Here is a 25,495-nt window from a genome sequence, read left to right as displayed (position 1 = left end):
GGGTTCATGTCATGCTGGGCGGGCCTTAATTGGCCTGTCCACCTAAAATGGCGGCATACAGCCAATCGCGGGTGGCGGTCAGCTGCGCGCCTGCTCCCGTCCAAACACCCCTACCCCCCGTGGGGAGAAACTTCTCCCCCCATGAAACTATCATTGATTGCTGTAAAAACCCATCTGGTTCACTAACGCCCTTTCGGGAAGGAAATCTGCCGTCCTTACCTGGTCGGGCCTACACGTGACTCCAGACCCACAGCCATGTGGTTGACTCTTAACTGCCCTCCGAAATGGCCTAGCCAGCCACTCATTTCAGGGGCAATTGGGAATGGGCAGCAAATGCTGACCCTGCTCACATCCCATGACCAGTAATTTTTCAAGGATGACGAAAGGACAGAGAGCAGAGTTGATACTCAGGTCCTGGGAATTGTGCTTGGGCTCCTCAAGATTCCCGTTCGGTTATAATGGAAAACTTATTAAGTATTCGTTGTATAAATGGGAACAGTGCGTGGCATTCCCCCCGTTTCTACAAAAGTATACATATTCTATGCTGTTTTCCTGTTCCCACACTTGTGGTTAGGTATTCTACCATCTGCCATCATTCTATAATCACAAAAATTCCAAAATCAAGTATTCCAGACTGGAAAATTTATAATGCATTAACACTTTGAGCAAAGTTTGCTCATGAGCCTATTTGCTTGCTGCCATTGACTGAATTTGCACAAATAAAACATCTGGTTAAGGCTTGACATATGTTTGTCCTCAGCCAAGTGCCTTGGGACATTTTCAATTTCTCTATCATTTAAAAGGAAACTGTTGTATCCACTCAATTGACTCATACTTGTTTTTAAAACAGCGCAAATAAAAGTTTGATTTATTGAGCTTTTTTTCAAAATTTTTTTTTTTTTTTGCATTGCATTAACCCTTTAGCAAGTTGGGTTTTTTTTTGCATGTGTGACAACCTTATATTTTACATTTTTAGAAGAAAATATTCCAGCCAGTAATATACAGTAATGTGCAGCACGATTTGGTAACCAGGGGGGTTTGAGCGTCTGTGCCAGTGGGGAGAAAAAAAAACCCAAAAGGATTGTCAGTTTAATGGTTGCTCAGACCACCGAGGCCACTGAGGTCACCGAGGTGATTTTGCTGTTGTCGTCAGCCCAGGGCTGGAGGTTCTGCAGGGCGTAAAGTGAGGCATTGTGCAGGCACAAGGGGTCCTGCTGAATGGGCTGAGTCAGCGATTTCTGGAAGGCCTCCTGCTGAAGCTGGATCATCAGTCGGTTCGCCTGTTGCCGCTCGGCTTCACGTTCCTCAGCCGTCTGCCTCCTGGTTTTAAAGACAATCACAGAGAAAACTGTGTATTAGGGAAAGTACTCACTCGCTTTCTTTCCACCACAATTGACACGCTTTCAAAGCCCGAGTTGGGCGTCAACACATTGCTCATTAGCTCAATTTTTTTTTCTGACTGTTAACCAGTGATGGTGACGCCCTTGTTAAAACATGTCTACCCTATTTATATGCTTATGAGTCTGTGTGTGTAAGCACATGTACTGTGTCTGTATGGTGCATGCATCAGCATCTTGTAGGTGAGTTAGAAACTTCCTAACCTGAAAGAGATGATATTCTTGTTAGATAAAGGCGTCAAGGGAAACAGAGCTAAGGTGGGTAGATGGAATTAAGATACACATCAGCCGTGACCTAATTCAATGGCAGAGCAGACTTGAAGGGTGATTGTGGCTCTGTGGTAACACTCCAATCTCTGAACCAGAAGGCTGTGGATTCAAGCAGTCCAGATACTTGACACAATCCAGGCAATTGGCCCCAGTGCAGTACTGAGAGTATGCTGCACTGCTGGAGGTGCTGTCTTTCAGGTATGGTGTTTAAAGTGAGGCCCTGTCTGCCCCCCTTGGGCGAATGTACAAGGTGCTATTTGTACAATGAGCCCAGTGTCCTGGGAGAATATTTACCCTTCAACTAAAATCTGTTTAGAAACAGATTATCTAGTCTTCATATATTTTTTAGGAGCTTGCTGTGTGCAAATTGGCTGCTGCACTTCCTAAATTATGATAGTGGCTACATTGTAAAAGTAGCTATGAAGTCCTTGAGACCTCCTGAAGTTGTGAAAGGTGCTACATAAACAACGGTCTTTCCTTTTTACCCCTGTTCTTGAGTACGTGTGTATTTCTTATTTACTCATGGAATTTATGCATTGCTGGTAATGTGATTGCCCTGTTATCTGCAACTGCCCTTAAGAGGGTGGTGGTGAGCTGCCTTCTTGAATACAACTGAGTGGCTTGGAAGGCCATGAGTCAGCCATGTTGCTGTGGGTCTGGAGTCACATGTAGGCCAGATCAGACTAACCCCCTTGAGGAGCTTTCCATCCCTAAAAGGGGGTTAGTTAACCTGGTGGCAATCCAGTTGTGAACTTAGATTCATTGCTGCTATAGTGGGATTGGAACTCATATTACTTGGAGCATTAGCCCAGGCTCTAGATTATTAGTCGAGTGACATAACCATCATGCTACCACACCCCTAAGTATATCAGTGCATGTAGGGTTAGCCAGAATTGGAAGAGGAAGGGTTGAGCTGAGAGCTAAGGGTTAGCAGAGATTGCAGATGCAGGGTGGAGTAAGCCCATAGATGGCTCTACAAATGAGTCCACATGGTTTTAGAAATGGATGCATTGCAGGACAAGAAGCCATTGCGATTTGGTTAAGATGAGTGAGCAAGGCATTTTACTGAGCTCCTAAACTATGTTTTAGGAAGATGGAAGGAGGTAAGGTGTTCCAGACTGTAATATGAGATTAAAGTCTCGTATCAAAGACTTTCATATGAACATACGAACATAATAGGAGCTGGAGTGGGCCATTTGGCCCTTCAGTGGTGTTCCACCATTCAACAAGATTGGTGACAGCCTTCCGTCTCTGAAATTTGCGCCATGGTGGTCAACGCTATGTTAAACACCTGGTGTGGTTAAGGAGCTCCGTCCAACATGGCAGGCTCTGCCACATTTACTGCAGAGGAAGACAGTGGGCTGAGAAGGTGCCTCTGTTTTCTCTGGGCCCTCTTCTCGGCCAGCTGAGCCTTTCGCTTCTGCTTGCCTCCTCCAATGCCCTTTCAAACAGTCAATCTCCAGAGGTCACGGCCCTCAGGCAGCCGTCTCCCAGTTGTCAGTGTCAATGTCTGCCACCTTCATATCTCACTTGCAGGTCTCCTTGTAGTGCAGCTATGATATGCCCAGCAGGTTGTGACCTGGTGGCCAGTTCACCGTATAGAAGGCCTTTGGGTATATGCTCATCATCCTTCCGATGAACGTGGCTGAGCCAACACAGACGTTGTTGGCTTAGCAAGGAGTGCATGATGATGGAATTAGCATGTTCCAGGACCTCTGAATATGTGACCTTGTCCTGCCAAGAGATGCCGAGGATACTGGGACAGTGCAGATGGAAACTGTTCAGCCTTTTCTCCTGCCTATCGTATATTTGCCAGGTCTCACCAGTGATGTTGCAGGCTCGTTAGAGTCACAGTTTGGTGTTCTCAGTCACATTGCTGTTGTTCCACACTCTCTTACTCAGCTTGGACACAACAGTTGCAGCTTTTGTGATGCGTGTGTTGATTTTAGCATCAAGTGACAGATTGCTGGCGATTGTGGAGCCTAGATATGTGAAGCTATCAACAATATCCAGTGTCACATTGCCAATGCTGATGGATGGTGATATGGTAACATCCTGGACCATGACATTTGCCTTCTTGATGCTGATGGTCAAACCAATCTCTTTACAATGACGAGAGAACACCACCACCTGGAAGATCCCCTCCAAGTCACTCACCATCCTGACTTGGAAACATATCGCTGTTCTTTCACTGTCGCTGGGTCAAAATCCTGGAACTCCCTTCCCAACAGCACTGTGTATGTACCGACACCGCATGGGCTGCAGCGGTTCAAGAAGGCAGCTCATCACCACCTTTTCAAGGGCAACTAGGGGTGGGCAATAAATGTTGGCCCAGCCAGTGAAGCTCACATCCCATCAATGAATTAAAAAAGAGTCCATCCATTTGCTACGGCAGGTATTTCTCCGTTTGGAATGCTAGTGTAGCATCGTCAGTGTAGAGCAACTCTCCGATGAGGACTTAGCGCACCTTTGTCTTGGATCTCAAACAAGCAAGGCTGAACAGCTTTCCATCAGTTCTGGTATGTAAGTAGACATCCTCTGTCGATGACCTGAAGGCATATGACAGCAGCAAGGAGGAGAATATGTTAAGGAGTGTCGGTGCCAAAACACAACCCTATTGACCCCACTGCAGATCTCTAAAGGTCCCAATGTTGTCCTGTCATAGTTGACCTTCCCCATCATGTTGTCATGGAAAGAGGAGATCACACTGAACAGCTTCAGAGGGCAGCCCATTTTCTCCAGCAGCTTAAATATTTCGCTCCTGCTCACACGGTCAAATGTCTTGGTGAGACTGATGAAGGCAATATATTATGGTCTCCTTTGTTCACAGCATTTCTCCTGTGGTTGCTGGCCTGAGAAGAATGCTGTTATGTCTGGTGATGGTTGGATCCAGCTGGTGCTGGTGCCCTGATCTTGGATGTCTCCAGGATATCTTATGGCACGGTTTGCTCTGAAAGAAGGTGTTAGTTACACAAAGCTCATGGTAGCACCTCAAGCAGTCTCTGTCCATTCTCATTTTTCTTTCCTGCGATGTCCAAGGCAGGAGGACCATGCCTCATGGTCCACCCCCATTCTTGCATTGAAATCCCCCAGTAAGTAAAGATGTTCTTGGCTTACGGATTTTGCTGATAGCAGTGTTAAACTCCTTATAGAACTGATCTCTCACCTCTGTAGTGGAGCACAGCATTGGAGCAGGAGCACATTAGGTTAACTGGCCCTGTTTGAGTTGAGAGGCGGATGGAGAGAACATGTTCTGAACCATTTGTGGGGGGTGGGGTTCTAGCATCGCGAGTGGTGCGTTCGTTACAGCGAAGCCTACACCTTGCTCACATTTCCTCTGAACTCCTCCCCTGCCAGACAAACATGTAATGTTTTTCTTTCAGTGATCCATCTCAGCGAGCCTGATCTCTAGTTGGGATGCTATATCAATGTTCAGCCTATCAAGTTCCCTGTTAATCCTAGCTGCACACGTTATCAAACAACTGCAGGTTTTCTCAGTCCCCTGCACGTGGTCCTGATGTTTCAGCTTGCCAACCGAAGAGCTGGCATCTTCTTTCTTCCTTCGAAGTGGTAGAGGTCACGGGTTTGAAGGTGCTGTCGAAGCATGTTCAAGGTTTGCCTGGTGCGATAGATTCCGTCCACTTGTAGAGCAGAGAATCTCGGCCCCCATTGAAGTAGATGGACTGTGGCAGGTCCGCACCTTACTAGTTGGGGGCTGCTCGACTTTAAGTCTTCAGGGCTCACCAGTGGGACTTGATGGTCCCTCTCACCCATCGAGCCTGCTCCACCATTTAAAAAGATTATGGGTGATCTTTTACCTCAACCTCTACCTTCCCGTACTATCCCAATATCCCTTAATTCCCTCAGTATCCAAAATTCCATTGACATCTGTCTTGAATATATTCAATAACTGAGCACTCAGAGCTCTCTAAGGCAGAGAATTCCCGAAATTCACAACTTTCTGAGTGAAGAAATTTGTCCTCATATCAGTACTAAAAGGCCGACACCTTATTTTGAGATTGTGCCCCTGCATTCTAGATTCCTTAGACATTGTTGCAACAAGTCTCAATTTCAACACAATGAACATACAGAGAGAGGGGCAAGAGTGTAGGAGGTGAGTCTGGTGCCAAGAGGAAGAACGAGGAGACATTTCCTCTTGAGCTGATTTTCTTTGTTTAACCTTGAGCATGTTGAGACTCCTTCAACAGCACCTTCCAAACCTGTGACTTCTACCACTTAGAAGGGCAAGGGCAGCAAATAGATGGCAAACCACCACCCATTGCAAGCTCCACTCCAAGCTACTCACCATCCTGATTTGAAAATATATCGCCGTTCCTTCACTGTCACTGGGTCAAAATCCTGGAACTCCCTTCCTAACAGCACTGTGGGTGTGACTACACCGCATGGACTGCAGTGGTTCAAGAAGGCAGCTCTGCACCACCTTCTCAAGGGCAACTAGGGATGGGCAATAAACCTCAAGTTCTGTCGAAGGGTCATGAGGATTCGAAACGTCAAGTCTTTTCTTCTCTGCCGATGCTGCCAGACCTGCTGAGTTTTTCCAGGTAATTCTGTTTTTGTTATGGGCAATAAATGCTGATCTAGCCAGCAATGCCCACATCCCATAAATGAATTTAAAAAATTCTTGATCAATACCAAGCAACAATAACATGCATTTATAAAGCACCTTTAATGTAATAAAATGCATGAAGGCTTTTACTGGGGTGTTATCAAACAAATTTTGATGTTGAACTGCACCAGGACATATTCTGTTCGCCCTGCTCTAAGATGTTGGTTTTAAGGAATATCGAAAATGAGGAGGGAGAGGTAGAAGGGTGGAAAGGTTTAGGGAGGGAATTCCAGAAAACATAAGAACATAAAAAATAGGAGCAAGAGTAGGCCATTTGGTCCCTTGAGCCTGCTATGCCATTCAACACAATCACTGCTGATCAATTCCACTTTCCCCCACTTCCCATATCCTACGATTCCGAGAGATCAAAAATCTGTCTCTCCCAATTTTGAATAGACTCAAAAATGGAGCACAGGAACTAGGAGGAGTAGTAGGCCATTCGGTCCTTTGAGCCTGCTCCGCCATTTCAATATGATCATGGCTGATCCTCTATCTCAATGTCATATGCCTGGTTTCTCTCTATACTCCATAATGCCCCTAATATCCAAAAAATTATCAATTTCTCTCTTGAATGTACTCAGTGACCCGGCCTCCACAGCCTTCTGTGGTAGGGAATTCCACAGGTTGACCACCCTCTGAGTGAAGAAGTTTTTCCTCATCTCAGTCCTAAATGACCTGCGCCATATCCTGAGACTGTGGCCCCTGGTTCTAAACCCCCAACCAGGGGAAACATCCTCCCTGCATCTAGTCTGTTGAACCCTGTTAGAATTTTATACGTTTCAAGCAGATCCCCTCTCATTCTTCTAAACTCTAGGGAACCCAGTCGAACCAATCTTTCCTGATACGACAGTCCTGCCATCCCCAGTATCAGCCTTGTGAACCTTCACTGCACTCCCTCTATGGCAAGTATATCCTTTCTTAGGTAGGGAGACCAAAACTGCACGCAATACTCCAGGTGTGGTCTCACCAAGGCCTTGTATAACTGCAGTAAAACATCCCTGCTTCTGAACTCAAATCCTCTTGCAGTGAAGGCCAACATACCATTTGCCTTCCTAATTGCTTGCTGCACCTGCCTATTTACTTTCATTGACTGGTGTACAAGGACACCCAGATCCCTTTGTACATCCACATCTCCCAATATATCACCATTTAAATAATATTCTGCCTTTCTGTTTTTCACACCGAAGCGTATAACTTCACATTTATCCACGTTATACTGCATCCGCCATGTGTTTGCCCACACACACAACTTATCTAAATTACCCTGAAGCCTCCTTACATCCTCCTCACAACTCACAACCCCGCCCAGTTTTGTGTCATCAACAAACTTATGTATATATCGTGAATAGCTGGGGCCCAAGCACTGATTCCTGCGGTACACACTAGTCACCACCGGCCACTGGAAAAAGACCCACTTATTCCCACTCTCTGTTTCTGGTCTGTCAACCAATTCTCAAGCAATGCCAGTATGTTACCCATGGTCCCAAGTGCTTTATTTTTGCCCACTAGCCTCTTATGTGGGACCTTATCAAAAGCCTTCTTGAAATCCAAATACAGCATATCCACTGGATCTCCCTTAACTATTCTACTAGTTAAATCCTCAAAAACTCCTGTGGATTAGTTAAGCATGATTTCCCTTTCATAAACCCATGCTGTCTTTGCCTAATCTTGTTAATGCTTTCCGAGTGTTCTGTTACCACGTGTTTTATAATACTCTAGCATTTTCCCCACAAGCCTTTGGGCTAGAGAATTCCAAAGATTCCCAACCCTTTGAGTGAAGAAATTTCTCCTCATCTCAGTCTGAACGGATCGATGATGCAATGAAAATTAGGGACAAGAAAGAGGCTAAGAATTGGAGTAGCGCAGAGAGCTCAGAGGGCCTTAGGGCTGGAGGAAATTAGATAGGGAGTGGCAAGGGCTTGGGAAGATTTGTAAACAAGGGTGAGAATTTTAAAATCGAGACATTGCTGTCTGTAAGTTGCAGATGAAGTCTTCACAAATACACTTACAGTGTTGCTAAACATTGAAGCATATTTCCTGCCTGAATGCATAAACACCTGCACTGAAAAGTATTCAGAGGAATCTAGTAGATACTTTGCCAAAAGTATTTTTATTTTGTTTGTCAAATACTATAAATCTGGGTCCTTTGGTCGCCGACTCTCTGGAAAGAGTTTCTCCTTATCAAAATGCCTGATCATTTTGACTGCCTCTATTAAGTCTTCCCTTCTCCCCTCCAAGAAGCTGGAGGTCAAAGGTAAAAGGTGAGACAGCAGATAAGCCAACAACCTTGTATCTAAATGGGCTGGATGAGGGAGCAAGTTGGAAGCACTCCCCTTTCACTTATTCTTACATTCTTCTGAAATTATCCTATTTATACTTTGCACAAGTGCGGCATGTTTGAACACATTGGCTGCTCAGCTAGCTGGCAGCAAAGTGAGCTGTAATTTACTGCACAAATTCTGGTAATTGCCATTCCCTCAAGGAGAGTATCAAGTTCTTATGTCAGTGACAGGCATTAAGACTGGTTCCTCAATAGCGAACATCACACAAACACCTCCCATGAACCTACTGACGCAGAGAGGGGAAAGTGACTGAATAAGCACCCCATACTTTAACTGACAGCCTTCAGTCCTCGACAAGGAGATCGCCAACATCAGATCAAAACTCCCCTTTCCATTTTCTCAGGGTAACAGGTGCTAGTAATGATTCGGCTGTAATCATTTACAACTCCTCCAGACCTATTACTTGTTTCTTTTCCCACCCACCATTTTATGTATTGGACTATTATTTCTTTTGTCATTGAATCACTCCTGCAATGCAGCCTATATCTACATCCTTTGCTCTTTACTCCACCCCCCAACCCTACGTCCCCATCCACAATCCTTCCCAAATAATTGTTCCTGGCCCTGAATTGCTCCTAAACTGCTCCATCTCTAACATCTTCTAGTTCTGATAAAAGCTCATAGCCCAGAAACGTCAGCAGCAATTCTAGCCTAACCCACCCATTGAGAAACTGATGAGTTTCAGTGCAGCTTTCAATATAGGGACAGATGGTAGCATCAGTGGTAAAGTCAGTAGCCTAGACAGGCCTAGGCTCTGGGGACATGGGTTCAAATCTCACCATGGTAGCCAGTAGCATTTAAATTCAATTAGAGTCTAGAATTATAAAGCTAGTTATGAAAATTAGCTAGATAGGGTTCTCCAAATTTTCCTGTCTTGCCCGTGACAATGGCCTCTGGTGTTGAGGTCAGATAATCCTGCCCTCTGTTTCTCTCTTGACAGATGCTGTCCGACCTGTTGGGTATTCCCCACATGTTTTGCTTCTGTTTCAGATTTCCAGTAGTCATGGTATTTTGCATTTGGGCCACCATGAATCTGATTCCTGCCTGCGATGTTTTTGCAGAATAATTCTCAAACTCTTCCCTTACAGAGAAACACCAAATTACCATTGAATTCACTGGTCAGTTTCAATTTTGTGCTGGTCTTCACCACTGTTCGGATGATGTATGCTGCTTCCTAAAAGGTACGTTGAATTTATATCACAGGCTTGCTATTCGGTTCAACTGCTCCCTGCTGATAGCTATACTCCACACAAGCGGGCTTTCCAATCTAACTATGTTTGCTGCCCTGCCCCCATATTTCTCTATTGTCTTCTGCTTTGTGTATGCCTCAAGCATGCCCTTAAATATGCCGCTGCTATCTGCCTCACCATTCCATGTGACAGTGAGCTCCACATTCTTATATTTTTAAGAGGAAGAGAGACTGATTACAAGAAGAAAAAAATACTTGCATTTATACAGCACCTTTCAGAACCTCAGGATATCCCAAAACACTTTCCAGCCAATTTGACATGGTCACTATGGTAATGTAGGAAAATCAGCTTTCAAATATCACACAGGAAGCTCCCACAGCCAGCAATATCATCAATGACCAAATAACTGGTATCAGTGTTGTTGGTTGAGTGATAAATATTAGCCAGGCTGATGAGAAGAACATTCCTGCTCTTGAGTATTGCAGAAAAAAGCTTTTTATCTTGCACTCATCAAGACAATTCTCAAGAAGACCAGATTGTAAAGGAAACAACAACTTATACTGCATGAGTAACCTGCCATTGACCGCGTGTTGATCCGAACCTCCGATCCGGAGTAACGGCCCGATAACCAAAGGGTGCCGGGGTGGGGGAGGGGGTGGGGTGGGGGGTTGGTGTGTGTTTGGTGAGAGGTTTCACAACTTTCCCTGGTTCATTGGTCTCTATACATTTTGTATTCTTGAAAATTGTCCTGATGAGTGCAAGACAAAAAGCTTCAACAATATCTCTTTTTTCATCAATACTCAACTTCTGTGCTACCAAGCAACTATTTATATTCCTGCTCTTCTGTGAAATAATGCCATAGGAACTTTTACATGCTTGGATTAGCTGATGGTCCAAGGACTAAGGGACACATGTTTAAGATTTTGGGTAAGAGATACAGGGGGTGTCAGGGGTGCTAGGGGGATATATGCAAAGGAAGTGGCCTATGAGAGTGAGGAAGCAGAGTCCATCAATGATTTCAAATGGACATTAGGTGGGCACTTGAGGAAAATTAACTGGTAGGGCTACGGTGATAGTGTGGGAAAAGAGGCCTGACTGGATTGTTCCACAAAGCGTCAGTCTGGACTCGATGGCCAGGTGGCCTTTTTCTGTGCTGTTATGACTCTGTGGCTCTATGAGAGAGCAGAGAGGTCTATGGTTTAACTTCTCAACCAAAGCATGGGTCACCCAACAGCGCTGCACTGGAGGATGAGGTTGCATTACGCACTCAAGTTTCTGATGTAGGAAACAAGCAACAATTTGCATTACGATAAGCGCCTTTAACAAAGTCAAATGCTCTCAAGGCACTTCAGAGAACTATTAATCAGTCAAAATTTGAATCAATAACCTTCTAACTCAAGAGATGAGAGCGCAAGCTGGGACTTGACACCCTAGAGTAGAGAAAGGAGGCCAACAGAAAAAGTTTATTGGAGAGAAATATTACCAAGAGTAAATTTACCATGCTTATGTTTCCTGGAATAGAAAAGGTTTAAGGGATAGTTTGAAGGAAGTTTTTTAGGATTTTGAAAGGAATTGATAGGGTAGATAGAGAGAAACACTTGTTGGTGGGGAAGTCTAGGACATAATCTCATAATTCCCAAAAAGGCCATTCAGGGGAAAAGTTAGGAGAAACTTTCTTTTTATTGATTCTTTCATGTGACGTGTGTTGCTGGCAAGGCCAGCATTTGTTGCCCAAACTGCCCTTGAACTGAGTGGCTTGCTAGGCCATTTCAGAGGGCAGTTAAGAGTCAACCTCGTTATTGTGGGTCTGGAGTCACATGGAGGCCAGACAAGGTCAGGACAGCAGACTTCCTTAAAGGGCACCAGTGGACCAAGTGGGTTTCTATGACAATTGTTGCATGGGCGCTATTACTGAGAGTAGCTGTATGTTTCAGACTTACTAACTGAACTTAAATTCCATAGCTGCTGTAGTGGGATTTGAACTTGTGTCCCCAGCGCATTAGCCTGGGTCACTGGATTACTAGGGCAGTGACATTATCAGTACTCCACCCCCTCCCTGTCTCCTCATGCAAAGGATGGTCTCACAAAAAGCAATAGGTATTAGCTTAATTAACATTTTTAAACCTGAGATTGATCAGTTTTTGCCAGTCAAGGTTATGAGAGGATATAGAGTGCAGGTGAAATAAAAACAGAAAATGCTGGAAAAACTCAGCAGGCCTAGCTGCATCTGTGGAGCTAGAAACAGAGTTTCTAGTTAAGTATTACTTAGACCACACCTAGAATACTGTGAACAGTTTGGTCCCCTTATCTAAGGAAAGATATTGGAGTAAGTCCAGAGAAGGTTCACTAGGTTGATCTTGGGTATGGAGGGATTTTCTTATGAGGAGAGGTTGAGTAGGTTGGGCCTGTGCTCATTGGAGTTTAGAAGAACGAGAGGTGACCTCATTGAAACATATAATATTCTTAGGGGGCTTGACAGGGTAGATGCTGAGAGGTTGTTTCCCCTTGTGGGAGAGTCTAGAACCAGAGGATATAATCTCAGAGCAAGGGGTCATTTTTACTTCTCTTTAGCTCTGAAGAAGAGTCATACGGACTCGAAACGTTAACTCTTTTCTTCTCTCCACAGATGCTGTTAGACCTGCTGACTTTTTCCAGCATTTTTTGTTTTTGTTTCAGAGTAAGGCGTCACCCATTTAAGACAGAGATGAGGAGGAATTTCTTCTCTGAGGGGGTAGTCAATCTGTGGATTTCTTTACCGTAGAAGCTGGGTCATTAAGTATATTCAAGGCTGAGATAGACAGATTTTTAATCAGTAAGGGAATCAAGGGTTCTGGGGAAAAGGCAGGAAAGTAGAGTTGAGGATTATCAGATCAGCCATGATATCGTGGAAGTGGAGCAGACTCGATGGGCAGAATGGCCTACTTTCGCTGCTACGTCTCATGGTTTTATAGAGTTAATGTTTCAAGTCAAGGTCCTTTCTTCAATTTTCTACCTCTTAAGAAAGGTCCCTGAGTGAAATGTTGACTCGGTTTCTCTCTCCACAGATGCTGCCAGACCTGCTGTGTGTTTCCAGCACTTTCTGTTTTTATTTCAGATTTCCAGCATCTGCAGTATTTTGCTTTTGCAAGGAGCTAAGAAAGAGATCAACCACAATAATAACATTAGAAATAGGAGAAAGAGTAGGCTATACAGTCCCTTGAGCTTTCTCCACCATTCAATAAGATCACGGTTGATCATCCACCTCAATTTCACGTTCCCACCATATCCCATGTCCAAAAATCCATCTACCTCAACCCTAAATGATGACCCCTTATTCCTCATTTTTAATATCTTCCATAGGATGCAGCCATCACTGGCAAGGCCAGCATTTGTTGTCCATTCCCAATCCCCCTTGAACTGAGCTGCATTTCAGAGGGCAGTTAAGAGTCAACCACATTGCTGTGGGCCAGGAGTCACACATAGGCCAGACCAGATAAAAACGGCAGATTTCCTTCCCTAAAGGGCATTAGCAAACCAGACGGGTTTTTAATAATAACCAATGACAGTTGTCATTATCACCATTACTAAGACTTGTTTTACATCCCAGATATTTTAACTGAGTTTAAATTCAACCAGCTGTCCCGGTGGGATTTGAACCCACACCCCAGCACATTTAGCCTATACTCCAAATTCTGTGACATCACCAATACATCATCACCCCAAAGCTCTAAATACTACAGCCAGAGGAAATAGCCTCTCAGCTTCTCCCCTAGCAAGCACACTGAATTTTTATGCGTTTCAGTGACACGTTGAATGACGGAACAGGCTCAAGGGGCTGATTTGCCCCCCCCCCCCCCCCCAACTGCTTCTTATGACTGGCGTTACCTCCATTTAGTCCTTCTGTTCTGGAACCAGGTCTTGACTTGAGCATCGGTCATCTTGAGGGCCTTGGCTAGCGTTGCCCTCTCGGCTGAGGCCAGGTACTTCTGCCGGTGGAAGCGTTTCTCCAGCTCACAGATCTGCAGGCGGCTGAACGAGGTCCTGGGCTTCTTTCGTTTTGGAGGTGTGCGGTTCTGGTATGGGTGGCCGATCCTCCTGGCCACGGTGAAGGGGGACAGGGCAGCTAGTGAAGGCAGAGGGAAAGAAGTCAATGGTCGGTCGGAGAAAAGAAAACACACACCATTGGAACAATGGTTTGGGAGTTGTCGAGTCGGCTTTGTTGGCACAAAGGGATTGAAGGGATATGGGGATATTGCGGGAAAGTGAAGTTGTCACTCGGCCAAACAGAACTTGAATATTGCTGGAAAGGGAGACATGTTGCTGAAGCTTTTCATCTTGCGCTCATCAGGACAAATGCAAGAATGCCAAATTTCAAACGATCACAACAATTTTTACTACAGAAGAAAAGGGTGCTGATTTGTTGGCAAATTGATTCTGATTGGCTGAGTTGTTGCCATTTAGTTGATGTGGAAGCTCAATCATGGTCTTATTGAGTGGCGAGCCAGGCTTGAGAAGCCATATGGCCTACTGCTGCCCCTATTCCTTATGTCTTTATGTAATGTGAAATTGCCTTTTGGCTCTCAGCTCATGGGAGATTGCATGGTCACTGCAATTACATCATCGTTTAAGTTTAATGTTTTAATTTTTATTATAATTTATTCTGCTGCAATTTGCTCTGTCTCACCCTCCCCTCCTCCTGAATTTTTCTGGCCTATCAAGGGCTGGGTGCAGCTGGCTCACCCTATTACCCTGCTGCTCAGCCAGACTCACTTCGCAGGTGAGTCCAAACTGCGAGTGTTGGATTGGGGAGGGTGTTGCAGTCAAACCTGCTCTTGTTCTTGTCTGGCATGGGAGACAATGCCAGTACACCTCAGCGATCAGGGAGTAGGATTGCCTCACTCTTCCTACTCTACTGTACGGTTATCCAACCAAGACCCCGTCTGATATCAGCCAACTCAGTGTAGGCCCTAGGATCTTCCTGACCTGTGCGCTCCCTTTCTCCTCCTGGCCCCTGCAAAGAAAGATGAGCGGAAATATTTAAAGACTTACTTCTTCAAACCTTTTGGTCTAGCTTTTCAAATTATAAATTCTCATCCTTGTTTTCAAATCCGTCTGTGGCCTCAACCCTTCATATCTCTGTAACCTCTGCCAGCCCTACGACACTCCGGTAATTCTGTGGCTCATCCAATTCTGGCCTCTTGTGCCTTCAGCTGCCTGAGCCCTAAGCTCTTGAATTCCCTTCCTAAAGCTCTCTCTGTCCTCCTTCAGGACGCTCCTTCTAGATGTTTTTTGCCTCGCACCTGTTCTACTATCTCCTCAAGTAGATCTGTGTCGAGATTTGTTTAATAATGTTCCTGTCAAGCACCTTGGGATGTTTTACTACCTTAAAGGCATTATATCAATGCAAGCTGTTGTTGTTCGAGCTTCACCCAGGGGGAAAACCACAATGGCTTCCCCGTTCTGTCCACCAGGTTAAATAATGCAGGCCCCGATAATGTTGTTGGAGTCCAATTTGCATATTTAAACGAGGGCCGTGCAGGAATCAGTCAGGCATCTTTGCCAGCTGCACAGAAGAGCAGGTTCAAATGGAAGACTGTTGAAAGGAAGCAAGACATTGACAGGTAAGTATCCTGGCAGTCTTTAATTGCCTACCCTCCAGCCTGTGTTCTACCACGCAAGGAGAGTTAAAATCGCCCCTGTGGAGTTGTCTGGAATGTAAAGATTTCCTGGCAGTGATAGCTGGGTGATGCAGAACTGAGGCACTACAGTACCATCATTAGCAGGAGGGTTTCATTCCAGTGTGACAAGTTTACATTGGCACAGTCTAACATTAATGTGGACATAGGAATGCATAAAGGAAAAAAATTGACATGGAAGCGTGATAGAAATCTGACAACAGGGCGTAAGCTTCTGTAGAGCAGAAGTTAGTGTGAACATAAGGTTTTTTTATATATTCCCAAGGTTCTACACTTGATATACAGCCTTTCTTGACTCAGAACATTAAAAATAAAGACTTGCATTTACAGTGCACCTTTCATGGTGTCCTAAAGCAGTTCACAGAAAATTAAACATTTTGGGATGCACAGGATAGAGAAATGTGGCAGCCAATTTGAGCAGAGCAAGATCCCACAAACAGGAAGTTGAAGATGACCAGCTAATCTGCTGTTTGTTATAAGAAATAGGAGCAGGAGTAGGCCATTCAGCCCATTGAGCATTCAATAAGATTATGGTATGTAAACGTCGGTAAATTTTACAACAGCTGTACAGGGCTGAGGCCACATCTGGAGTACTGTGTGCAGTTTTGGTCTCCTTATTTAAAAAAATAATTGCTTTAGAAGCAGTTCAGAGAAAGTTCACTGAACTTATTCCTGGGATGAAGGGGTTTATCTTATAAAGAAGGGTTGAACAGGTTAGGCCTATATCCATTGGAGTTTAGAAGAGTGAGAGGTGATCTTATTGAAACATATAATATCCTGAGGGGCCTTAATAGGGTGGATACCGGGAGGATGTTTCTTCTTGTGGAGGAGACTAGAACTAGGGGACATGGTTTAAAAATAAGAGTCTCCCTTTTAAGACAGAGATGAGGAGAAACTTTTTCTCCAAAAGGATCGTTAGTGTGTGGAATTCTCTTCCCCAGAAAGTAGTGGAGGCTGGGACTTTGAGTTTATTTAAGGCAGATTTAGACAGATTTTTATTAGGCAAGGGAGTCAAGGGGCATGTGGGGGGTGGCGGCAAACAGGGAAGTGGAGCTGAGACCACAACCAGATCAGCCATGATCTTATTGAATGGTGGAGCTGGCTCGAAGGGCTGAATAGCCTACTCCTGCTCTAATGTTCTGATGGCTGATCTGATTGTGACCTTGCCACCACTTTCTTGCCTGTCCCCCATAACCATTGACTTTCTTGTCAATCAAAAATCTGTCTAATTCAGCCATGAATACATTCAATGGCCCAACCACCACTATTCTCTGTGGAAGAGAATTCCAAATAGTAACAACCCTCTGAGAGAAGAAATTCCTCTCATCTCCATCTCAAACCGTGTCCCCTAGGAAAGGAAACATCCTTTCAGAATCTACCCTGTAAAGCCCCCTCAAAAACTTATATGTTTAAACAAGTTCACCTCCCATTCTTCCAAACACCAACGAGTACAGAATTCTGGAGTAAGGAATTAAGGAAGACTGGCTTAAATTTATATAGGGGAGGGGGTGGGGGGGAAATCTCTCCTCCTCTTCCTTGAAATACTCACCGTGGGATTTTTTACTTCCGCCTGAGAGGGCAGGCAGGGTACCTCTGACAGTGCAGCACTCCCTCTGTACTGCACTGGAGTGTCAGCCGAGAATCTAAGCTCATGTCTCTGGTTTGGGACTTGACTCTAATGTTTGTCAAGCACATCGGGTTGTCCTGAGGTCATGACGGGCACGATATAAAGGCAAGTTATTTTTATTTCTCACTGCACTCCAGTGACTTCTGTTGGAAACATATGTGAGCAATGATTGAAGACGCAGTGTTGAAGAGCCTACAAAACACTCGGAGGCTAAATTGGATAGCCCTCAGAAATGGGCCTGGGGATTGCGATGCGTGATTAACCCCTACACATTTGATGCAATGCAGGTAGCATGCCAACTTTGTGCTGCCTGCTTATTTGAATGATTGCTACATGCCTATATTCACAGAGGCCCAGAAGACCTTGCAGACAAACACTCAAAAGGCATTAGAATCAGCTAGCTGCAGAGGTCAAGAGTCCAGCTCTAAGGACTTGGATGCAGTGGCACAAGAAGCTCAATGATCTCACATGAGTGTTCAAAGTCAGCGAATGCATCTTCAAATGTCATATCCCACCAGCTGCAGCACTAACCTGCTAATCCAATCATCACACCCCCAACAGTTACCCACCAACAATCTCAGCCAAACAGGATTTATACCTGACATTAATATGCTCCACTACATCCTCACATGCTTAGCACTGCTGCGAGCCTCACACCCATATCTTACAGTTTGCACATACTGCCAGTTATTCAACCATGAGAGCCACACCGATCAAACAGATTACATGACGCTCAATGACACACTTCTATCTCTCTCGGAGGACTCAGCGGCTCGCAACCAGAAGCAGCAGGAATTAAACGAGGTGGGGGGGGAACAAGCCAGTACGCATGTCCTCACCTCCATAGAGAAGAGTGCTCGCCATTATGGGGATGGTCATAGTTGAAGCTGTGCAGGGCTGAAACTATCGAAGGTCTGGGTAGCCAAATACCTAGCTCTCCCTCTCACATACGTGTCACTTCCCCCTCAGCTCACACCCTCTTCTAATTTATAAGCTGCACATGTTGTAAGCAGCTCCTCCCAATGTCCTTCCCACCCTGCACCACAACTTTACCTTTCTGCCTTTCACCTATCAGACACCCAAAATCTGCAATCTGGCCAGGCAGTGGAGGAACACCAAGGAAAGAGCATTGATAAAACACCGTTACTTGATTGGACGCTCGCAGTCACCAGCCCAGATACTTACACTGCTCATTATTTAGAGGATAGAAGCAGAGGTGGCATCTAAATGTAGTGAGACCCCAGGTATGAGTGAGTAGTAATCAGGGCAGACCAGGGACAGCGCAGTTATGAGATCACCAGCGGGGTGGTGGGGGTGGGGGGGGGGGGGGGGGGGGGGTGTGGTGGTGGGGGGCGGGGTGGTGGGTGAGATTGCACACATGTTCCACTGCAGAGGAGTCAGGTGAGCATCTCGATGGGGCAGCTAACAGAAGAACACTGATGGATGTACACAACAAAATGGTTCATGCACTGAGGAGCTTGTGTCCAATATGAAGGAGCACAAAGAAGCCCAGTCCCAACATGGCACCGGGTTTTGCACAGAGCTTAACACCATCCCTTCCAATGTGGAGGTGGTGGACAACTCTGTCCACAAACTCATGGACCAGAACATGATGCAGTGTCTCAAGGCCGATGTTGCAGCTCTCACTGCAGCACGAGCAGCAATCACCCAATGATTGAATCTGACAATGCTGTTGTGATAGCTGTGGAATACAGTGCTGGAACGGGCTTGCAGGCTCTTACAATAGGCCAGCAATTTGTCCTCAGATTACTGGAATTGCTAAGATGCTGCCCCTTGGGGAGTGGCAGTAGCTCCCTGGAGCATGAATCTGCTGAAGACATCATTCATCCCCCCACTGCTGCCACTCCGCGAGTGCACTTGCTGTTGCATGCTGAGCTCGCCAGCTCAGGCTAATCTCTGCCACTCCGAGAAATAGCTCAGTCCGCAGCTGGGCCTTCTGGGGCCAGAGTTGTCGTCCTCCAAGGCCATCTACTTACTACACACATGAGCACACCGGGGTTGCACACCAGAGCAACCCTGTGGTCAGGCGATAGTCCTTGCTGCCTTCGGTTTTCCGTGGTAGCTGGCACAGTGTACTGCCATAGACATCATGACTGCTGCCAGGATACCAGCCATTGACCTGCATGATTCACTACCAATGCATTCTTTAACTTAGGCAAACTCGCAACCCTACAGAAGCCATGTGCTCACTCTGCCTGCTTGTCTCACTCAAGATAGAATGAAATGTAATTAGCTTTCATTGAACAGATAGCTTCAGTGACTTTTCTTACACAACATTTGATGGCCAACTGTGAGATGGTATAAATATCCCCAGCTCCAGCCTGGCAGGAGCCAGGCGTATAGAAGTTCACCATCACCTTCACAGCCACTGGCCATGTGATCCTTTGCCTTGCCCGGCAGCAGCTGGCTGATTTCCATGAGGATGTCCTGACTGAAGTGCAAATGCTTCACTGAGGTTCAGGTAGAAAAATTGTTTCCTGTATACCCTGGGCCGATGAGGCCTCCTGCTGATTGCCCTTCTCCTTCTCCTCCTCCTTTCTCTATGCGGCCTCTGTTCATTCTCCAAGTCATGCTGTGTCCAAGGGAAATTCCCACTTAGTACACCCAGGTCTGGGAGTAACTCATTTGTGCAGAAGCCTTGAAGTCAGCAAAACGTTCCTCAGCACCTGCCACGCCACTCCCTGTTGATTTAGCATTTTAAAACAATGATGGAAAACATTAAACCCTTGCCCAGAGTTGAAGCAACAGCTGGTGAGAAATAACCAGCAGCTATGGTGGAATGGCTCATGATCCCTTTAAACTGTACTAGTGAGGTGGTCCTTCCTGCTGCTGAACGCAAACTCGGCTTTGTAAGATTAAGAGAGCATTAATATCCCAAATAGCACCACTGGCATCAAAACCAGCACACACATCATGATCTGCTTGCACACTTCCGGCAGACGTTCACTGCATGTGCGCTAATGCTCTCATTAATTGCATCTGGTGCAATTCATGTCACAAATGTGCGGGCGAACGGCAAGCACCATTTTGGAGCTCTAAGGACGCTCTTGGTACCCCCGAAATGGGTGCTAATGCGCCCAGTTTCTAACCATCACTGCCTGGGTTATATCAGTGACCTTGGAACTGTATTCCTGAAGGAATCAGTGCCAGCAGCAAACTGAGAGAGAAATGAAAAGAAAAGCAGAGGAAGCCACGGAGTTAGCATCACAAATCAGTCATCCTTCAGTGTGGATGTTAAGCATCGTGCCCAGGATAGATCAGTAACAGCACAAAACCACACCCATGCCTGAAGAAACCTGCAGTATAAATGTTACTGAGTCGGCAGACTGAGCGCTGGCAGAATTAATCTAAGACTTCAGGGCAATGTTTAATCTCAATCTTTTTTCTTCATCAGTTTGTGACACGATGTGAATCTCAAAGTTTGATACCAATTTGCCGCAGACCAACACAGGCACGCGTGCACTGAGCGGACTGCATCCTCTCTCCTCTCTCAGACATGCTCTAAACTTCTTGTTCTGCCTCTGTGTCTCATTCTCTTAGTCTCCACTTCTCTTGCTTTCACTTTCTCACTTTTACTTTTCCATAATTCTCACTGTTCCCTATAACTGTATTTATTTCTGCCTCTTTCACTCCCCATTTGTCTCTCTGCTTTGTCTCTGTCTCATTCTGTCACTGTGACTGTTGTTTTGCCTCTCTCTATCTTGCTCTGTCTCTGTACATGTGTGTCTTTCTCTCCCACATATTGATTTGGGAGGTTTGCAGTGCAGATCCACAGGAATTATACCAGGACTACAATGGGTGAGGCCAGGAAGTGCTTCTTTATACACAGAACTCTCTCCCCCAAGAAGCTGTTGAGGATGGGGGGTCAGTTGAAACATTCAAAATCAAAACGGTAGATTTTTATTAGGCAAGGGTATGAAGGAATATGGAACTAAGGTGGGTAAATGCAATTGAGGTACAAATCAGTCATGCTCGAATTGAAAGGTAAAAGAGACTCAAGGGGCTGTGTTCCTATGTTCCTCTATCTTCCTTTCTTTCAGTGTGTGTGAACGTGTTTTTGTGCATCTGTCTTGCTCACTGCCTTTCTGTGACCCATATTTGACTTATCTAGAAGTTGGTCTCGCTCTTTCTCTCTCTAGCCTGTATGTATCTCTTCATCTCCCTATCTTGCCATGTCTCCCTGTGACTCACGTACATAAATATTTTTCTGTTTTCCTCATGAATAAAAGGTTTACTAAACTAATAACTGGACTGGGCGGGTTGTCTTCTGAGGAAACTTGGACAGGCTAGGCTTGTATCCGCTGGAGTTTAGAAAAGTCAGGAGTGACTTGACTGAAATACATTAAGGTCCTGAGGGGTCTTGACAGGGTGGATGTGGAGAGGACGTTTCCTCTTGTGGAAGAATCTAGTACTAAAAGTCACCGTTTAAATTAAGGGGTTTCCCATTTAAGACAGAGATGAGGAAAAACTTTTTCACTCAGGCGGTAGTGAGCCTTTGGAACTCTCTTTCTCAAAAGACAGTGGAAGCAGAGTCTTTGAATATTTTTAAGGCAGAGCTAGATAGATTCTTGATAAGCAAGGGGATGAAAGTTTATTGGGGATAGGTGGGAATGTGGAGTTGAGGTTACAATCAGCCATGACATTATTGAGTTGCGGAGGGAGCAAGCTTGAGCAGCCCAGTGGCCTACTCCTGCTCCTAATTCATATGCTCTTGTATGTTTGTAAAGTTTAAAAAACTAAATGGGCTGAATTTTTGACCAAATGCTGTGATTAATCTTTTAACCCAGCTAATATTGTAAATGACTCTATTTGCTGTGCGCGTGGTGGTAATGAGGGAAAGTCAATCACTTCTTTTTAATATAGCTCATAACTATCCCCCAACCAACACTGGTAAAGCATATTAGGTGTCATGATCACATTGCTGTTTATGGGAGCTTGCTGTGCGCAAATTGGCATTTCCCTACATTACAACAGTGACTTCACTTCAAAAGTACTTCATTTGGTGTAAAGCGCTTTGGGGGCATCCTGGGGTCACGAAAGGCGCTTTAGAAATTCAAGTCTTTCCTTTATTTTAATGGCAGCAGCACTTTGCGATTTAATTTTTCAAAGCAAGGATTAGCCAGGATTGGATTTTGACTGACTCGAAAGCTAACCTCCAAAGGCAGGTTAAGTCCTATTAAAATTTTAAATAAAATCGCCCCAACCTCCAAGATTGGGAACAAGATGACAGGAAAAGAAAAGGAAATAAAATATCGAAACTTAAATTTATAAGTTCCATGTGACTTGGTGTCCACTTTAGGCTGATTATGTGAAGTATTTTGCTATGTTAAAAGTGCTATATAAATGCAACTTAGTGTTGAAGAGACTTCCAGATTTCCAGTACCTTTTGAAAAGGTGTATCCTGATTTCACTCTGAAATTACCACGTTCTAATGTTAAGATAACATTCCCTATCTATGATCAGCAACTTCTTTGCCAACATTCCGAAGCCAGAAAGTCACAACCAAAATAACTTAATACATTATGCTGAGAGACGTATGGTCATTCTATCCTCCTGTGCATATCTCAGTGTGCTTTTTTTAATACGCTATTTTTTTTGAAATGTTGGGTTAGATCGCATTGACGTTAGTGACGAACACAGGAAAATTGAGGTGAAAATAAAAAAAGGACTGAGGTGTTTAGACCAAGGCATGATTCCTCTGTCTGCCAGTTTAACATAAGCTCATACGAATTAGGAGCAGGAGTAGGCCATTCGGCCCCTCAAGCTGGTCTACCATTCTATAAGATCGTGTGATCTGATCATGGCCTTAACTCTGCTTTCCTACTTGCACCCATCCCCCCACCACCACCCCACCGCCCATGACCCTCGACTCCTTCAATGACCCTCTTTGAGAAGAAATTTCTCCTCATCTTCATCTTAAATCACCTTGGATGGGATATTCCAGCCCCGTCGCTGCTGGGATGGTCTGGTCCTGCCAAAAGTCAATGGACTTCTGGCTGGGCCGCCAAATCTCCCGTGGCGGCTTCCACCACGATGAGGCTGGAAAATCCCGGCCCTTATTTTTAAACTGTGGCCTCTAATTCTAGATTCCCCTGAGGGAAACATCCTCTCAGTATCCACCCTGTCAAGCCCCCTCAGGATCTTATACATTTCAATAAGGTCACCTCTCACTCTTCTAAACGCCAATGTGTATAGGCCCAATCTGCTCAACTTTACCTCATAAGATAACCCTTCCATCTTAGGAATCAGCCTAGTGAATCTTCTCTGAACTGTTTCTAATGCAAGTATACCCCTCCTTAAATAATACCCTGTACGCATGTAGCAAGATTTCCCTACTTTTATACTGCATTCCCCTTACCATAAAAGTGAGTATTCCATCTGCCTTCCTAATTACTTGCCATACCTGTATGCTGACTTATTGTGATTCATGTACAAGGAAACCCAGATCCCTCTGTACTGCAGCATTCCACAGTCTCTCTCCACTTAAATAATATTCTGCTTTTCTATTCTTTCCACGAAAATGGACAACCTCACATCTTGCCACATTATATTCCATCTGTCACTTACTTAACCTATCTACATTCCTTTGAAGACTCTTTGTATCCTCCGCACAACTTACTTTCCTACATATCTTTGAATCATCAGCAAATTTGGCTACAATACACTCTGTTCCTTCATCCAGCTCATTTATATAAGTGGAGAGAGACTGCAGAATGCTGCCGTACAAAGGTATCTGTGTGTCCTTGTACATGAATCACTAAAAGTTAGCATGCAGGTACAGTAAGTAATTAGGAAGGCAAATAAACTTCTGTCATTTTTGTAAGGGGGTGGAATATAAGAGTAAGGAAGTCTTCCTACAGCTGAACAGGGAGTTGGTAAGACTGCACCTGGAGTATTATGTGCAGTTTTTGCCTCCTTGTTTAAGGAGGGATATACTTGCATTGGAGCCAGTTCAGAGAAATAGTTAATGCCCAGCACTGATCCCTGTGGTACTTCACTAGTTACAGTTTGCCAACCTGAAAACGACCCATTTAACCCAACTCTCTGTTTCCTGGATGTAAGAGCTATCAGACAGCACCACGTGAGGCTGGAGGTAGTTGAATGGGTTTACAGACCATCGAGGCTCCCTCTCATAGCTGCAATGCTTAGGTGGGCTCAAGAGCTTTGACACCTGCTAACAGATGACCTGAAGCCATGTTCCCTGAGCCACCAAAGCTTCCAGCATCTGTGAAAATAACAATGCTCCAAAAGTAACTGTTTTGTAACAGTTAGATTTCAGAGAATCACTGGCTGCAATAGCCACATGGTTATCCACTCACATGTGTAGATGCGCCCAGCAAGGGCATGGTAGCTACATGTCGCCCTTGGACAACAGGGACCGAGTGGGTGAGTACATGCACCATTTGAGTCCCTTCAGCCTGCCGCTTTTCGTCTAATGCAGAGGGACAGTCAAGTCCTGTCTGCCCTCAGGACTCCTGTCATGGAGGGAGACTGATAGTAATGGACCTTCCCAGAGACCAACATCGACGATCTGTTGGTACCTTCCCCTTCATTTGGTTTTCTGTCACAACGGCCCATAAAATTGTCAAACTATGAGAGAATTAAAAAAAACTAATGATCATTCACTCACAGAATGCAGTTATCACTGGTGAGGCCATTGTTTATTGCTGATCCCTAGTTGGTAGTGGTCTTTCTTTTTGAATCATTGGTTCAATACGACCGAGTGGCTTGCTATGTCACTTCAGATCACAGTTAAAAATTAACCATGTTAGTGTTGGACTGAAGACCGATAGGCCCCGATTGGTAAAGACAGCTTTCATCCCTGAAGGACATCAGTAAACTATTTGGGTTTTTATAACAATCCAACTGCTTCATGGTCACTTTTTCATGATCCCAGTTTTTTTTTCCAGATTTTTTTTTAACTGAATTCAAATTCTCAAACTACTGTGGTGGGATTTGAGCTCATGACCATTTGGATTCCTAGTCCAGTAATCTGTACATTACAGATACATTTCAGAGCTCCCTCTTTGGTACTCGTATATGAAGGATGCCACAGGCACCTGTGTTTCAGGATGCCTGGGCCTTCACAGGGAAGCGATGCCTGATGACTTAAGGCCTCAGCTCAGACGGGCTACGCATTAGAGAGGCATCGTACTGTCACTCACTCCAGGGACACGTGCGCACCAGCACCTCACACGTGCGGGTCATGAGCTTTTGCACACTAGTCCACATGGGGTGGAAGTTGATCGACAGACACATTGCCCAATGACAGTAATGGCCTGTCATGGTCTACAAGGACTTTGTCTAGAGTACAGGGAATCTGCCACCACCGCCTATACAGCTGCT

General features: G+C 45.0%; 1 protein-coding gene across 1 annotated transcript in view; it reads right to left on the bottom strand.

Annotated features, from left to right (window-relative positions):
* Positions 1-951: 951 nt before the first annotated feature.
* tlx2 (T cell leukemia homeobox 2) overlaps positions 952-25,495 on the bottom strand; it is a 64,768-nt gene continuing 40,224 nt past the window's right edge. Inside the window, exons 2-3 of the mRNA XM_041194621.1 lie at positions 13,691-13,928; positions 952-1,320 (exon numbers count right to left, since the gene is read on the bottom strand). Of these exons, the coding sequence (XP_041050555.1) occupies positions 1,101-1,320; positions 13,691-13,928 (458 nt within the window). The 3' untranslated portion in view covers positions 952-1,100. The remainder of the gene's footprint in view (positions 1,321-13,690; positions 13,929-25,495) is intronic.

Source organism: Carcharodon carcharias, chromosome 1, assembly GCF_017639515.1.
Source record: "Carcharodon carcharias isolate sCarCar2 chromosome 1, sCarCar2.pri, whole genome shotgun sequence".
Lineage (NCBI taxonomy): Eukaryota > Metazoa > Chordata > Chondrichthyes > Lamniformes > Lamnidae > Carcharodon > Carcharodon carcharias.
The sequence above is the reverse complement of the archived record's forward strand: the minus strand, read 5'-3'. Positions and strand labels throughout refer to the sequence as shown.